We start from the raw sequence: 18542 nt of genomic DNA, 5'->3' as shown, positions 1-18542 counted from the left end.
ACATTATATTTGCATTGTATACTACCATTAGCTAATTTTTAAGAGTTCAGGTAAATTGGTTGAACTGCGTGATAAGAGTGGAAGTTAGTCTTTAATATTTTCACTATCTCAGGCACGTGCTTAAAGTGAAACAGTGAGAGTTAATATCTCCTAATGCTTAGTGTAGTCATTTTTATATATATTTAAACTCACATTTAGAGTGCAAAATCATTCACAGTGAATACTATGGCTTTAAAAAAAAAAAAGATGCTAAGCAAGTTGATTTACACCAATGAAGCATTCCTTTATGAATTAGCGACGTTTCCTATGCTGAAAATGAATTGTTGGCTATGGATGCTGGCAGGAGAACTTTAACATAAGTTTTGAAAACAGAAACTACTTTATCTCATAGAATGCCTAAAGGATTGATAAAGTATAATATTAAATATCCCCTCTACTGGACCATCACCAAGGTAAAGAAGCATTTGAAAGCTCCAGGGAGTATAGAAATAATGGAAGGAGGAGAGATTAGGAATGAGTACAGTAGGGTATCACCCTGCTTTAGTTCCTACCTTTGCTTAAACTAAAGGTAATTTAGTTGCCTTGTTACAGAAACAGAATGTAATGATGTTTGTCTCCTCCCTATAAGTGTTGAATCTACTGACTGATTTTTAAATAGATTTTAAAATGGGGAAAGTTATGAAGAATAATTAAACTCTTACAAGTTGTGAACACAGGTGTCTACACAGGGGACAGAGATGTGATTAATGCCTCAGCTGCAGGAAGGGTGTCAGTGTGATCTGCCATCTTAACAGACATTAGAGATTCCATATAGGAGAGCCTATTCAAGAGCAATAGTCTGTGGAATAAAGTTCAGTTCAAGCTCCTGATTTTTGAGAAGCTAGTCTCAATCAAACATCAACATTAGCCTTCCAGAAATCACAGAACTACTTATGCTAGTTTGGGGGAGATTTTTTTTTTATGCTATTCTTTATTTTTAAAAATACTGAATGGTGTAATGGGATGCTTGCTTATGTGAAACATTAAACGAGAGCTGGGACAAATGTAGAATATGTATGGTGATCACAGCATGGATGTTGTGGTTCTTCCTAAAGCAGAAGGTTACTGTGTGTGTACTTTTACCCTCGCTTCAGACCCTCTCTGGTCTAGAACTGGTAGAAAATTGGAAGAGAGCTTTATGTAAGAAGAAAGGGGTTGTTATCAAACTAATAAGTTTTTTTTAATTAAACCCCAGCTCATCTGTGCTTTATTCTTAGCAGTGATAAAGTGGAAATAAGAGTCTTTGTGCTTTCCAAAGTATTAAGACTTCTGAGTGAAAAGAAGATCATTTAGAATAGACTTAAAGCAGGAGAGATACAGTTAAGAAAGTAAACTTACATGTTTATGGAGGAAAAAACTGTAGTAACAGTATCAGAAAATGATTGGGCATTTAAAGCTTCATCAGTCAAACAATTTAGTTGTAGTAAATTTGGAATAAGTGCCCTGTGCATCTGGTTCTGTGAGATGTTCTGAAGAACTGCTCATAGAGTTTTTCATTGTAAGTGTTGGAGGAACACTTCTCCACTGGAGCATCTCACTGTTGGGCTATAGCTAGTCAGAGAAATACTTGAGGAAGAGGTGGAATTGATTAAAAATGGACCTTTGGCAAGAATATTATAGAAGGCGAAAAGTTAAACCTCCTGGAAGATTGCTGATGGAAAGGCCAAAGTGACAGAAGAATTAGCAATGAGTAGTAAGAAGTGAGGGAGAGCAAATATCAAGAGGTGATGGTCAGCTGTATCAAAGTTGGAAATAAAAGTTTGAAGGTGTTAGGAAGCAGTTGTGGTTGACAAAGATCCATGCATGTACGTGAGTTTCAAAATATAAAGATTGGCTTCAAAATATAAAGATTGGATCTGGAGCTAATAGAGGAGGAATTCATTGACATTGGGGGGGAAAAAAAAAAACCCTGAATTTTCTTACTGTCTTTAAAGCAGAAGACTAGATGATGTTTTTCTGTGTGTGTAAAAGTGAAAGTATGCAGAAAGGACAATTACTGTACAAATCTAATATGCTGATTATTTAAGTTCCTGGTTTTATCTTCGGAGGGGATGGCTTGTGTCGATCGCTATGTCTTCTGTTTGATGTCATGTGGACGCATGTTGTACTGAATTATTCCACTTTAAGTGAAAAATCAAGAATTTACTCAATTTTCCTTTTTTTGCCCAATTTTGCTTATAACTGTGGAATCAAAGTTCTAAATCTACAAAATGTTTGTGTAAAGGCACCATTTTTTTCCTCCTTTAACTTGTTGTGGAGTATCTTTTTTTTTTAACCGTACTCCATAGTTGCTTTGTTGCCCTTCTAAGTTTACATCACTTAGTGCAGAAGTAACCTTTTTGTCTTTCCAGTGGAAATTTGTTGTACACAGTTTGGTAATAAAGTAATGAGTGTACTGTTAATTGGCTGTAATGAGGTACGCTGATACGGAATTCTGTATATAAGAGCAATATGTCTCTTGCTCCTGGAGAAAGGGACATTTAAATTGCTGCCTCCTGTGTTTTTCAGTTTCAACAGTACACAGAACCTGTTTCAACCAATCATTCACACCTGGGACAGTTGTGCTAATTTTTGAATAACTACTCATAAGGCAAAGAGCAAAGTATTTTGTTCACAGCTTTTCCACCTAGGGATCGGAGGTCCGTTTTTTCTCTCACTGTACCGGTGTATCTGCAAAGTACTCCCATAGCCTTTATCTGCAAGTCCTCTTTAGCTGAAAGCTGATGAAGCAAAGGGAAATTGCTGTTTGTGTTGGTGCCAGTTAATCATGCTAGCCCAGCAGCATTTACATTCACACCACTGTAAGAAACACATAGTTAATTGGAGAACTGGCCGTATTTTACAGCTGACGAAGGTTAGCGTTGCGGCAAGGCTGACTAGTGGAAACTTATCTGACTCAGCCTGTGTGTCTTGTAACAGGTTTGTACCTAGTGCAATACTTGCCAGTTTTTTATTCGACTGATTCTGATAAGATTGCTCTTTAGATTGGTATTGTTTTGGGGTAGGGGGAGACAGGGGATGGTAGCTAGGTGACTTGTGTTACAAAATAGGTTAGTAAAGGAAGGTGCTGTAAAGAAGTGTTTGGGGTTTGGGTGTGCTTTTTTTTGGTTTTGTTTGTAAGAACTGCATTTAACACAAAATCACAATTATATATGCATTTTTCTGTAAGTTTTGTAATATGGAAAACAAAATAAAATGTTTAGAAACTGCAGAATAACAATAGTGGAGAAAATAATTATTTATTCTTTTCATAGGGGCCACCAACAGATGCTCCTGCGGTTGATACAGCGGAACAGGTTTATATCTCCTCCCTTGCACTGCTGAAAGTAAGTGTTCTGTGTGTACTGCATCTGTATAGTGCTGGAGATAGAGCACCTGGCACCTATCCAGAGTTTACGGACTTGTGCTCCTTAGGTGCTGGTCAGACTAATTTTTAAAATAAATTAGTACCGTTTGGAACACTCAGAGTAAGAAACTTATTTTAATTACTTCTCTTTTGTTGGCTTCATTTTTACTGTTTTATAGTTCCTTACAGTTTTCAAAAGTGCTACAAGTTGCAAATTATCTATAGATCAACAAGGCTGAAAGAACTCTCCCAAGTCAAACTTGAACCTCCTGTTAAACATACAGTGTCATTTGGTCTTAATTCCAGATGTTGAAGCATGGTCGTGCTGGTGTCCCTATGGAAGTTATGGGTCTGATGCTCGGGGAATTTGTTGATGATTACACTGTGAGAGTAATTGATGTTTTTGCAATGCCACAGTCGGGAACGGTGAGTTCTTTGCAGCGAGACCTTGATAATTTTGTTTGCTTGTTTGTTTTTTCCTTATGGTAAATATTTTTAAAAGCTTTTCCTGCTTTACCTCATTTATGCAATCTTAAGGTATAACCTACTAGGTATAATTCTAACATGTCTAATGGATTTAAGGGTTTCAGTAAAAAAAAAAATTAGTTAAAACAGATTTTTTTCTTTTTAGCAAAGACTAGTACATAAGTGTGTATGTCAGTATATGGAGATGTTATGTCTTTACATATGTATAAATATATTGCTATAACATCACTTAAAAGATTTATAAATTGATAACTTTAAGAACTCATATACTATGAGCCAGGGGAAGGAGTCAAAATGTAAAAGGTTTGATTAGAAGTGTGTCACGCCCTTAATCATGATGGTGCTATAGATATACTTCAAACTTGCTCTCTTTGACAGATCTTACAGTGGCATGTCTCTTAAATGATATTTTTGTGATGTGAAAAAAAAGATGTATTTTAATTTTGAGTAAGAATATTCATGTTATGAAGAGATATTTTAAAGAGATGATGAGCCAATGGGTATAATTGGAATTTATGATGCTTTTTTTGTGTAACTTGGATGAAATATTGTTCTTAAAAGAAGCATGGATCCCTTTAACTCAGAGCTGCACATCAATGAAATTTTTTAATTCTTTTGTCCTGAGTTTATTCTATGCATGTGCATAGTATAAGTAGAATCTGCAAAAAGCCAGTATGTGATATTTATCTTGAATAAAACCTGTAGAGCCGAACTTGTGAGGAAACAACAGGCCAGGGTTTGCAGAACAAAAAGAGGAGGAAAAGATGAATTCTTATGCCTATTTAATCATGTTTACTCATAGTAGAGATGACTTAAATAGCAATTCAAAATCTTCTTTCAGCATTTTAAAAATTATATTGAAATACATTTATAAAAATTGTATTTTACATTTAAGGGTGTTCTATCAAGTAGTTCTAAAGTAGTCAGGTTGCCCTTTTAAACAGATGCTTATGAATGGTGTTTAAATTTTTATTTGTGGAAAGTAATGAGTTAAAAGATAATATTACTTTATGTACAACTACTGTGATTTTTGTCTGTCTTCTACATCAGGGTGTCAGTGTGGAGGCAGTTGATCCTGTATTTCAAGCAAAAATGTTGGATATGCTGAAACAGACGGGAAGGTAAGTCACCCTAAGGAGGGCTGACAGTAACAAGTACTCCCTGCATGTTGTTTAGAAGAAACAGCTGGCTTTCCGCAAAACTAGTGATCTAGGGGCTATTAATAATGTTTAAATAGAAATAATTGGCCCAGAAATCAGGTGAGTAGCATAGCATGTAATTCAGTCCACCTCATGCATTTCAATTGTCAGGAGATTGTCACTCATGTTAAACCTACAGCTTTGATTATTGCACAGAAAGATTAGAATGCTGCTCAATTTGGTAAGGCAGTTACTAGACAGTACCTGCTTAAAAGATTGATTTTTTTTTTTATTTCTTTTAATTGAGATTAAAAAATTACAAAGCTGTAGCTTATTTATGAGCAATTTTAATGAAAAGAAAGGGGAAATAATTTTGCAAAAGATCCTAGTATTTAAACAAATTTTTATTTCACTCCTACCTCTCAACAGTTGTCGTCTGCTTGCTCAAATTCTTTTACTGTGGGAAAAACTTCAGAATTAATGTTAGCAAAAGGCTCAGCAGCTGAACAGAACAGTGCAAATTGCTTTTTGACTGAGTTCCTAGTTCTACTGCTGGTTTAATTGATATTTAATACTTTCCCACCATTGGTTCCCGTTGTCCATGTCTGAGATGGACTTTCTGCCGTGAAAATTCAACCCTTGACGCCAAGGAGTTAAAGAGTAGATATTTACTCAAGTGCTGAACGGGTAAAAACTGGTTCAGGGAAGGTGTGGTAACAGGGTGAAAAACTGAAAGCATGATCTACCATTGCTAATGTGCATCCCTTAATGATAGCCCTCTTTTGTCACATTTATTCATGTCCATGTTTTCACCATACTATGGTGAGTATTTTAAATATTTCTAATGGTGTTTTTTTCACAGCTCATCCAAATTTATGCCCTGATACATTACTATTTCTTCTTGTGTTACATGTTTTTATTTTTAAGAATCTCAATGTCCTCTTTGTTTCAGACCTGAGATGGTAGTTGGTTGGTATCATAGTCACCCTGGCTTTGGCTGTTGGTTGTCTGGTGTAGATATCAATACTCAGCAGAGCTTTGAAGCCTTATCAGAAAGAGCTGTTGCTGTGGTGGTGGATCCCATTCAGAGTGTAAAAGGAAAGGTATAGTAGGCTTGCTTTTTTTTTTTTTAAGGTACTTCAGTAAAATTTAATATAGAAGCACTGTAAATATGTGTAAGTTCTTGATTTTTTGGAGGCCCATTCTGCATTGAAAAACAAAAATAATTTCTCATTGTAAATGAAAAGATCATTTTTAGTTTGTTCTGCATCTTGCATCAGTAGTCCTTAAACAGGCTGGAAGTCTTTGATATTGTCAGTACACATAACCAATCATAATTCTCCCTTAATATTTTGCTATTCAATTGTCACTCAACATGTTTGCAACTAATAATCCAAGTATACGTTGTTTCAGATACTACATTTTAGCCCCAAAATCTAAGATCAATTACTAATAGACTGGAATATGTTCAGCCCCTTAACGTGGGTACTAACTAAGAAGGCATTGATTTATAGGCGTTGCATATGATGGCTTTTAGTATCATTTCTATTCCAGATGTTTTGGGCTATAAAACTTTACAGAAGACTTGGTATCAAGCATTTTGAGTTTTTGAGAAGTGTGCAGATAAATGATTAAGTATGTTAAACGATTATGAAAAGAGATTAACTTGCAAAGCATATTGGGTTATAGTTGTCCTTTGTTGAAATCTCTTTTGTTCTTGTTTAGTTCTCTTTTTATTTCTTTCTAGCCCCATATGCCATTTTCCTATTTCCTGCCTCATGACAGCAGGGAGCAGCTCTATTATCACCTTCACAGAGCTGTCTGCAAATGTGAGAGGCAATTCGATTTTGCTCAACCACAGGGAGAGTGGATTAGAAAAACTACGGAACGTACAGAAATTGGCTAGGTGGTTTACTGCTTTAAAATACTGCTGAGGTGTTTTGTTTGAGCATGCACTCCCATTGTATTGTAGAATAATTATTGAAATGCGTCATGGTATATACGGATGATATTAATGTAGATTTATAAATATTTTAAAAGTAAGTGTTCATCTTCTGTAAAGCTGTAGTATCATATTTCCGGTGAGACAGATCATATTAAAGCTACCAAACAATTCCACTAAGGGTTCCCTTAATTTCATAATAGAATATTCTGAAGCTACAGTTGCATTTTCAGTTGGGTTTTTTTTTAATTCTGATTTTTATAGCAAATTTGTTTATGTAGCAGGCAGTTGAAAAATTAATAGCTTCTGGTTGTTTGGAAGCTGTTAGACATGTGAATCAATTTTGCTCCCTTTTAAATTGCATAAAGAGTAGAAGAAAATTTAGGTAGGTTTTTTTTTTGGGGGGGGGGAAGGTGCAGTAGAATATTTAATTAATCCTGACTTACTTTTTCTAGAACTTTTTCCTTTTGCTTTTTCTTATTTTCCCACTCCAATAGAAATGTTGAAATAGGATTCTTTTTATTTTGTCAAAATACAATTTTTGGGACTATACTAGTAATTAATTTAGACCTCACTAGCTATTAAATCCGTTAAGGAGAAAAGCCTCCCAGTAAGTCACACTACTGTTATACCACACTTGCTCACAAAGTACTTTTTTTTTTTTAATAATTTTTTGCCACTGTTGTTTGACACATGTCATCTTTGAGGGTCTTTGTTCTCTTCAAGAAAATAATCTTTGACATATTTATTTCTAATGTGAATAATTTTTTGTCCATTTAAACATTTCTGGAATTTTTATCCATCTAAACATTTCTCAATTACAGCTTTTCTTATGGCATTGCTGCCAGTACTTGAGATCACTGGAAGTCTTGTAACGTTTGTTTTTCCTACATGTCTAGCTGCTACAGTCAGATTAAATTACATTCTCAGGTTTCACATTAAAAAAAAGTTTACAACTGTCAAGTTTCTGGCAAGTGCATCCTTAAAAGCTTAGAAGTAGAAAGAATCCCCTAAATTATGAATACCACTTCTAATTTCTTGATTTTGGGGGTGAGATTAGGCTATGGAATGTGTATGACTTTTATGATCCTGGTTGGCAAGATCACTTATATTAAAATGTATTTTGATTTTAGATGAACTGAGAGAAGAACAGATATATTAGAGCTCAAGGGGATTTCTTAGGTCAAGTTCGACTGCTTCATGTGCATGGCTGCCTTAGTATGGCGTCCAATGCCTCTTCGTATGGTAGACAACTCAAGCTAAGCCTATTTCAGGGAAGTACCTGCTTTTTCTCAGTGCCAGCAAAAGAAGAACTGCTTGCAGAGGTAATTTTGCTGGTGTAGTAGCCACTATACCAGTGGGCTTTTGCTTGTGTATGTAGCTATGTGAGTCCAAGATCATTACTCATTATACCTTTTACTAGCATAACTGTCTGGCAAAAAATTATAGTGAACATGTGGCATAGAAGATTTTAATATGGTGTGTTTTGACTGAGATTAGATGTATTTAAAAAGAAAGTCCAAAATAACACATTAGCTGATTTTAAACCTACCTCAGGGCAGGTCCATGTCCATATAAATTGCTATGGCTTATAGTCAGTGAAGCAGTCATGGTTGTGCTAGTGAAGAATAACCGGGGCAGAGGTTATTTTCATGTGTCAGGAAGCTGAAATGAATTCTGATGAGGAGCCTCAGGTTCACCTTGACTAGCTAAAGCATTAAAAAGCAGTTTGCCCTGTCACTGGTAGAAAGCGAAAACTTGTTTACTTCTTTGTTAGCTGTCCTCATCTGGATATGCATGTTCCAAACACCTAGTAGGACAGGGGTTTATGATTGCAATTTAAAGATAAGAATACATATAATACTTTTTTTTTAAAACTGATAAGAAATTTTATGTCATCTTAATGCCAATGAGTAAAAAAAAGTCATATAAAATCCTTATATAAAAATAAAGCCCTCATATAGATCTGTGGATTAAATGCCAACTGCTTTAATGACCATTTTAGGACTGGGATATTATTACATAAATATGGTAGGACACATGAAGGATGAGTAATTCTAAATACTGATCTTACTATTTTACATACATATTCTTGCGCACGCAGTATGCTTTTTTTCATGACTGTGTACCATATATTGCAATTTTTAGGCTAATAATGTTCTAGCTGTCTGTAAAATAAACTCACAGCAGATCAGTGAATTTTAACTGAAGGTCAATGTTATCAGAACCCAGAGAGAAAAAGCTTTATGTATTGGCTTTTTTTTTTTAAGTTGATTTCTGTGAATGAAGTCAAAGTAAACATGCTGAAATATGGCCAGTGGGGCAACCGGGCTAGCTGTTGCTTCATCTTGTACTTGCTAATAAACCTTTCTTTTACCCACCCCAGTTTTCCAGTCTGTGCAGTGGAAGTTGTAATACATATTTAGAATATTCCCCAGAAGCAGTAATTTCATTAAAGATCTGGAATAAAGCTAAATATTGACATTTCGTATTTATTTCCAACATATATTTTGAAATGTCTGTACAGAGAACTATATACCTTTGCCAAATGTTAAAAATAAATTTTTTTTTGGACCTTAACTTAGCAGCTGTTCGTCACCTCTTAAGGAAAATATAACTACACTAAACCCACTGTAACATAGTATCTTTAACTCCACAAGCATTAACTTAGTGTTGCACTCATATATGTTAAATTAAGAAAAAAGTGGTGTTTTCTTTTTTGAACTGTTTTAAACTTTAAATCTTTATTGTAAAAAAATTCACCATTTAAAATGGTTTGTTTTTCTGAGACAGTTCATTAATTTCCCTTGATTAATAATTGCTGGCATAAGGATAGGTAAAATATCCAAAATTGTCAGAAGTCCATTTTGTACATCTAAGAAGTTTGTTGGCGCTTGTGGTGTTTAGTAGGATATGTAGCAAAACCTCTTATTCCTACAGCAAAATTTCATGTCTGTTATACCGTAATTTTTCCTAGCAAGGCACTGTCAGAAGTATTTGTAGGAAGATCTGCTGGTTTATGGCAAAAATCATTTTTTTAATTGTTTGCTGAGGAAAAAACTTGTCTTCGTGATAACCTTTTATAAATTCTACTTTGCATGTTAATCACCTCCTGACAGATAAAAACAAATATGCTGTGCATCTTAATCTTGTGCTTAAACCATATCCTGCTACTTTCATAAAAGAGGTTTTTGCTATGGTATTTTATCCTTACCTTAATCTCATTGAGAGGGTACAAGCAGAAAAAAACATGTACGTTTGGGTAGCCAGGTAAATCAAAATAATTCCAGTTGTAAAGGATCTCAGGAGATCATCTAGTCCAACTTTGCGCAGAGCACAGTGTCAATGTTGAGTTCAGACCAGCTCGCTTAGGGTTTTGTCTGCTTGAGTCTTGAGATGCAAGAGCCTCATGGGAATACCTGTTCCAATACTTTTATTATTCTTGCAGTTACTTTTTTTTTCCCTTTTGTACAGTCAGCAGCTCCCCATTTCAGTTTATTACTACTGTCTCCTGCCACATACAGCATTGAAGAACCTTGTTCTGTGGTCTGAGTAACCTCTTCTGGAATTGGAAGGTTTGATACTTCAAAGAGTAGCCAGAATGTGGGCTGTAGTCTAAAACCATTTTGTTCAAGCAGTTTCTTTTCAGTGGAAGTCGAAAATTGCTTTCTTTTGTTCAGTTTGAGATCTTTAGAATTTTATCCTAAAAGGAGTAAAAAATGTGATGAACTTTATAATTTGTTCTTCTACTCATTTTTAAAGTGTGAAAAAAATATTCTTATCATGCGCCTAGAAGTCCCAAAGAGGGACAGTTATACTGTATGTTTAAAAAAAAAAAGTATTATTTGTCCTAAAACAGCTCTTATCGGGGGGGGGGGGGGGGGCGGGGGGGGGCAGGCGCGGGAGAGAGAGAGAGAAAGATGCTGGTTTTATCCTCCTTGTACAAATGAAGAGCTGAGGAGAAGAGCGCTTAGCTGAGTTGCTGCTGAAGGTCCGTAGCAAAGTTGTGTCTGTCTAAAGCCAAGGTCATCTTGAGCAAGGTGAATGTCTCAAAGTCCTTTTGAGCTGTTAACAAAGAAAAATAATATCTTTAAATATTCAAATGTCTGTTTAGAATGATAAAGCATTCTACGCCTATCGTAAAAGTGTGGTGGCTCAAATACTATACTTCAGAATTTTGTAGTATTCCAGCATGATTTTAATTCTTATTGTGCAAATGAGATTTTGTCCATTTTTCAAAATGGACAAAATTTATATAGGCATAGGATAAAATGCTACCGCGAAACTGATAGATCATATGGTTGAACAGAGCTTTGTTTTTAATTTGCTGGATGACCTGTTCTGGCAACCTCTTCCATAAAACACTCTTCTTCCTCTTTTTTTGCCCATTAGTACTTCTAAATCTAGGTGACAACCTGTGTGTAACTAGTTATGTATATGAGCAATGTGGTTTTGTTAATACCTGATTCCAGTTTTTAACTCTTCAGAGTAATAGATGGTCATTTTGTTGAGTGTTGGCTATAAGAATAGTGATTTGCAAATAGTTTTGATCTGCTACTTTTACGTTCCAGTTTAGATTAAATTTTCTATACACTACACTATCTCAGCTTGGTGACGTATGTAGGGAAAGGCAGCTGAACTCCTCTTCTGAGACCGTTTTTGTGTTGCAAATCCACCCAGCTTATCAAGACAAATATGTATGTGAATGGTTTTATAACTTGGTAATTACTTGATAGTCAAAGAGTGAAACCAAAAGCAGACAGATTTAACAATTACTCTTCTGAATGTTGGAATTACCATCTAGCCTCAAGAATTTTCTTCAGCTGAACCTGTCTCTTACACTAGTTTTCTGAAAGATTGCATGTTTTCAGACCTCCACTCTCTTATCACACTGCTATTGTTTTTCTTTTGAACCTGTCCTTTTCCCTTGTTTGTTTGAATTAACCACAGGATTGGAGGACATGGTGACTGTTTTTTAAGAATGCAGGAAAAAAGCAATCCTTAAAATGAGATGTGTAGAGAGATTAGTGTAATGCCTGAAATTTGGAATTTAAAAAATAGCCCATTAAGAATTAAGTTTGTGAGAACTTTAAGTAAATTGGAGCCACCTAACAAGATTTTCTTTATATACCCGACTCCCCTTCCCCACTTCATGCATTTGTCTTAATAACCTTTACCTTAATAAATCTTCCCTAGACACAAGTGAATTCAACAGTCGTTAGGGTACAGATTGAAAGTATTAATTAAAAACAACTAAACAAAACAGTAAATTGACTATATTGTCACTACTGCTTTGCAGACATGTCTGTTTATTATGAATTATTATGCAGATAATATTTTACAAGAAAATATATTTTAAAATGTGATACCTACAATTTTATGTCAGAATCTTTTCTACCTGGAATGACTTTCATTATTACAACTGGACTTGCTAACACTTTTCTGTTGTAAAGGGAAAAATTCTAAAATAGAGAAGATAACTTTACAATGCGTAATTTTGGTTTAAATTTCAAGGGTACATTTCTGTATATCTTGTACAACGTCTAGTACATTTAGATACTCTTACAGTACTGTGGTATTTCTTAACGTTGACTGAACAGAGCATTTGGTGCAGTAACCTGCATATCAGAGAGGGAAACATCCTAATTTGATCTAGGCAAGAACCAAGTTTCGATAGGAGCCTGATTTGGAGAATAAGGAAGTAGATACGTTTGTGCTGGGTTTGATTACTGTTGATTCAATAAAGATTGATGCTCTTTTTCCTGAAGAATTACATTTGTAAGAGATTAATTGCATCTGCACTATAGTGCAGGCCACTCAGTGTTTTCGGTTCAGGATGTGTTTTTCTAAACCTAGGCATAAACTACAAAGTATTGAACTGTTTTATTACTGCCAGTATACCACTGTTTTGTTACTGTTTTGTTTGAAAACCAGCATTTTTTTATAGTAGTTGCACATATTCACAGTAACATTTTGCATATTTTACTTCCTAATGTTTTTAATGGGGTGCCAAAACTGTTACTATCAATGGTGGTGTTCTAAAATTTGTTATGCAACGTCCTTTGGACTTGCTGTGATTTAAGCAAGCAATGTATGTTTACCTACTAAACCATTTACATAGGTTACTTCAGTTCATGCCCTTCCTTAAAACAAAAAAAGTTCCAAGAAGACTTTTTCTTGAAAAGTATTAAATGTTTAATTTCCTTTTGCCGTGGTGGATGTCGAATAGTCCATTTATCTTCATTAAGGCATATAGCTTTAAAACTTGTGGCTTTGCTACTTGGGAGTTACGGATGCATGCCCTCACTTGTCAAGATAAATGTATTATACTGTAGTTCTCTCCCCTCCCAGTATGGATATTCAAGTTGTACTGTGGATCTGACCACAAGCAAACAATTCTCTAAGGACAGAGAAGGAAAATGCACATACTCCTAGGAATATATTTTCCAGAGCTAAAATTGACATTTTATAAATAATTTCCATGTTGCAAACTTCAAACTCACAATCACAGCAATTCAGTGATATGCATTTGGCATGAGTCAGTTTCAGTTCTTAGTGCTTTTCATTGGAAATGGCATAAAAAGTAAGATTTCTTTGAATTTTTTATGTTGTGGGCTTACAGGGGACAGAAGATGTTCTTCACTTGTAGTTGTCTAACAGTGCATGGCAGCATAAATAACGAAATGGTCATAAACCCAAGCTGCACTTCTCAGGTCACATGTTCCATTTCATTTTTAAAGAATCTAGAAACAAACTAAGCAGTTGATAACAGGTCAGTTGCAGGTGATAAAAGAGATTTTAGATGGGACATTACTTCTTTTTCCACACCTGGCATAACCACATTATATCCTTCTCAGAGTTGTCTTTAGGCACTGCTATGTTTGCTCATAAACATGTGGCATAAACAATACATCGCTATTTGAATTCCAAGGACACAATACATTTTTAAAGATAGTCACCATATGTCATAGATTCTTCATTGGAAAAAATATTGATGTTAGAATTTTTTTTAATTTAAACAAAAAAAGGCTGACATTTCTAACTTAAGTTTACCATTAAATGTATTATAGTGGGTCTTGCAAAACAGGACTGTTTCTTTCAGTATTGTTTGTAGATTTGACATTGGAGGGATTTAATAGAATCAAGCGTGTAAAGTACTCTTGAAATTATCTTAATTTTGGGGGGGTAAAAAAATACCCCACAAAGTTATGAAGACTGTTTTAGAAAAAGTGGTAATATATATGGCACTCACACTTTCAGAAGCAGCTAAAATAAGTCTGGCTACTAAGCATCCTAAATTTTAATCAAGCCGTTATTTTTAATAACTGTGCAGACTATAAAAGGCCAGATTTTTATCTAGTTAGCAATTGAGGAGTCCAGCGCTTGTCTTAGATTGTGAATAACTATGAATCATATTAATTATAGCTATTATATCCTCAAATTTATTAAGTACACTGAAGATAATTGTAAATTTTGTTTCTAAAAATACATTATGCGGGCTCTACTGTGGGTTGTTGACCCTGGGGAAATGCTTAAAAAATGCCATATAGTTATTGTTTTTTAGATTATTATGCTTTTTGAAGCTAAGACAGATGTACAAAAAGATGCAGTTTTTATTTTGTATTGGCAGCTTCCAAATATTTAGTATCTATTTCCAAGAGCTGCAATTAGTAAAGCATCCATGGTACTGAAATCCACACATCCCACAAGCTAATTATATTTGCAAGGTCAGATTGAATACATATTTTCAGAAAAATAAAGGGTTATATAAATGTGTCTTCTACTTGGCTGTTATATCACAGTTTGTTGATCTGGAGTATAATGTGTACAATTCACAAATTTGTCTGATAACAGAAAGTGGTGTGTGATTGTGTTTATTTTACTAACCAGTATATTCACAGCAATCACTTCCAAATATCTCTCCAGTAAAGATGTGTTAATTACAAAACAGACAAGGTCTTCTATTATATTAAAGCTACTAACAAGAAGACAGCAGGAATCACACATGTAAATAGCATCATCAACCCCTATTTTAGTCCTCTGTTTTGATCTGTGAGTTGCGCATAGACCAAAGGTGCTATTAAAGACTCAGTATATGAAATAGGCAGCATTATATGAACAAAATTTATTCAACAAGAAAACAGACCTTTAACATGAATTTAACAAGCCTGAGAAATTATAAACTCTCATATGCTGCAGATTCATGCAGTGATAATAAACAAAAAAGGAAAGTAAGAGGTTTCCTTAAGCTAGCCAAACTGCTAATGGTTTTGTTATAAGCTGTCTGCTGTTGAAATGACCTCTGAAAAGTCTGAAGACACTTGTACTAGGAAAAATTAAATGGTCAGAGTGGTGAAAGAGTTGCACTATGGAAGTGCCTTTAAAAAAAAAATTCTACCTTCGTATTTCTGGAAAGTATCCCAATGGCATAGACTTTTGTTTCACTTTTTAATGCCTTTACAGAAAGGGAATTTAGCATGAAGCTGGGAAACCGTAGTTTTTACTAAAACAGTGCATGCTGCATTAGGTAATTTAAGTACAATGAAAGCTTAAAATTTTTGGATGAGAAATACTGACTTCTTACAACAAAAAATCTAAATAACCGGGTGGGTTTTTGTGCTGCTTTTAATTAATCCTTAGAGGTTCTTTGTTCAAAATACTGTGTCTAAAGTTTCCATTGTAGAATACGGGGTGACCATGTTGCTGTCATCTGATTGCATCATGCTGTACTTCAAAATACACAAACACAGAGAGGAGACTTCAGCTTGTACACACCTCCAAGTGCTCACCAGGGCTTTTTTCTTGAATCTTACTGTGGCATAATTAACACCTACTTCACCCATTGCTCATTAGTACACTGGACATTAATGAGTCTATTTATTTTGATATAATCCTCTAAAGGAGGGACTGATTTGTGCTCACTGTGAAAAAAGCAATTACATTTCATAGAAATGAATATGTAGGATTTATTGTTGTATTTATGTTTTTATTGCATATTAGGTCTAAATTTAGCCTCCAGGTTGTTGAGCATGTTAGTTTCTTTAAGATGGTTGCTATAGAGATAGCAGCAAATTCCTTTAATCTTAGTGTAGTTAAAGTATTTAGTTGCCATTGGTCATCACAGTGCAACTGAGGCGAGAAATACCATTCTCACGCATCGTTTTTGTGCACCTCTGAGATTGTAGAAATTGCAATTTTATCCCCTTTTAAACCTTAATATTCGTGATTTGTGATTTTAGTATTTCATACCTCTTTCTGTTAGATTGATATTTGTTCTACTTAAGAAATACTTGCACTTCATTCCTTCAGGAGGACAGATAGAGTTGGACGGTCCTTTCCCATGCAGGTAGTACCTGAAACATAACAAAAATTACTTCTGGTCAGAATTAAGATGCTAGAGTAATATTCAGTATCACTCAGCAATATTTTAGCAGCTTGTTCTCATATTTTAATGTGAAATATATCCAAACATAACCTTGAGAACACCAACTGAAATGTTGAATTTATTATCAAAACCAAGTTTAATAATTTTTTTATTCTGGGTTTTCTTTTTATTTTACATTACTCAAGTCCCAAAACAAATCCACGCTGGACAATGCCATTCATTCTTGGATAAGCTCACCTTGTCTAGTAAAGTTCTCAGTTAAACTCAAATCTAGAAGGATGGCCTTTAGTAAGTTATAAAGCAGCTCCTTGTGATTATAGTATACTGCCAAGTGCATGTTTCTTGCTCCTCAGGGTAAATTTTTACTTGCTTGGGTTTTTTTCCCCTTATCTAGCTAGTCTCTGGAGAACCTGTGATGTGGAATTTTTTTCCTTTGCTTGACTTTTTAATTTATACTGCCTGTTTGTTATGGTTGGGCATTTCCAGGTGTTCATAAATTAGAGCATCTGGTTAAAATGGAACACAGCGAGATATATACAAAAGCTTGTCACAAGTGTTTTGAGATAGAGAAAAACTTGATAGTGATAAAAAAGGAAAAAATCCAATTATTTTGTATGTTACCACAAAGATAGATGTATAGATATATAGAAACTGTTTCAGATCTTTTTGAGAATTAAGTTTTTTTAAATGGAATTCCTTTTTTGTAGCATTAGTATCAGATGGCGTGTTTCTGCTGCGTATTAAATCTGAATTATGTTTTGGTTTTATTATTGCTCAGAAAAAAATGTCACTGTTAACTCACTTTAATTGGGTCACAACCTAACATTTTTAATAAAGAAGATTTTTTTGTACATTTTCTGCATGCAGTTCTAAGACATGACATATGCAGATGGATCTGGCCAGTCAGCTGAGAGTCCAGGCAATAGCCCTTAGTCGCACTGAGTCAATCAACACGAGTGAAATAGCTGGGTCTCAAAAGTAAATACAACAGGTGATAAGTTATTAGGCTTTTTCCGTTTACACTTTGATAATTTTTTTTTTGTTATAAATACTTGCCAGTTAATTTTATTTCCACATGAATGACCTCAATATTTATGTTGTACTCCTAATAAATTGCATATGTATTTAGTTATTAATATTTGTGTAAATGGAGAGGAAAATGCTAGAACAAGATGGGAGACTCGATGTCGCTTTCTCTGCAGACTTTCAGTGACAGAGGTTGATTTCTTGTTTGTTCGATGTAAAAGATTTGGTTCAGGTCTAATTCTTCAAAATATCAAACCAGCCATATAAATATATCTATTGTTGTCCAACCCATAGCATGGAGAGGAAGAGAATAAAAATGATTGTAGAAAAGCTGTTAAAAGGAGATTTAAATATGTTGTTTAATGAACTAGAATAACTCTTCAAACATATGCAGACAAGATGCCTGCGAGTATGCCTGGTACTATTTCTGTGGATGTACAAGGCTGTACGTGCACTGGTCCAGTTAAAAGACTGGGGTCTAAATGAGAAATCTTATCTTGCAATTACAAATCTGTAATGGCGAGTACCCAGTAAGAGTGGGTTTGAGTGTATTGTTGGTAAGTTCTCCGTTCTGTTTCACCTCACATAGGTGTTGGATAAGGGTGTGGGTTTTATTGTATGGGGCCATGAAATCCTATTTCCAAAGATTTTCATAGACAAATTCAGCACAGGGCAGAATAAAAATCAGTGATGGTTTTACTTTATTTGCAGTGAAATAGCACTGAATACTACCTGCCGTGTACCTTTAAATCATAAATGACCTTGGTTTTCTTTTACTGTATCTTTTAATCCTGAGCATGACACTGACAAGGACTTTTTAATCCATCAGACAGTTTGTAGACCTTTTCGTAGTCACAAGAAGCAAAAAGCATCTGACTAGAAGGGAATACATGGGGCAAGTTCCTTGCTGGCTATAATTTTGTTGTCATTTCAAGTATTGTGGTAGTATAATTGATGTGACAGGACTGGGCTTTAGACTCAGTCCCTTAGCTTGTGCTCACTTTCAGTTTTAGTCTCTCTCTGTCATTCATTTTGATTGGATAAGATTTAGGTGACAAACATATGCATACCTTTGAAGCTTAGAGTAAGCGTACATAAAAATTCAATGTTATATGATGATATCATGTATATAAAACTTACAGCTCCATGGAAAAGGTAATAATTGGTGTCACCTTACAA

The 18542-nt window shown here is 34.7% G+C and overlaps 1 protein-coding gene across 2 annotated transcripts in view; it reads left to right on the top strand.

Moving 5' to 3' along the window:
• Positions 1-18542, top strand: part of PSMD14 (proteasome 26S subunit, non-ATPase 14) — a 51388-nt gene that overhangs the window by 20148 nt on the left and 12698 nt on the right. For both annotated transcript variants that reach the window (XM_076342771.1, XM_076342770.1), the window contains exons 4-7: positions 3294-3365; positions 3692-3811; positions 4922-4992; positions 5963-6113. In XM_076342771.1, the coding sequence (XP_076198886.1) occupies positions 3294-3365; positions 3692-3811; positions 4922-4992; positions 5963-6113 (414 nt within the window). The remainder of the gene's footprint in view (positions 1-3293; positions 3366-3691; positions 3812-4921; positions 4993-5962; positions 6114-18542) is intronic.

The sequence above is a fragment of the Aptenodytes patagonicus genome, chromosome 6 (assembly GCF_965638725.1).
Source record: "Aptenodytes patagonicus chromosome 6, bAptPat1.pri.cur, whole genome shotgun sequence".
Taxonomy (NCBI): domain Eukaryota; kingdom Metazoa; phylum Chordata; class Aves; order Sphenisciformes; family Spheniscidae; genus Aptenodytes; species Aptenodytes patagonicus.
The sequence above is the reverse complement of the archived record's forward strand: the minus strand, read 5'-3'. Positions and strand labels throughout refer to the sequence as shown.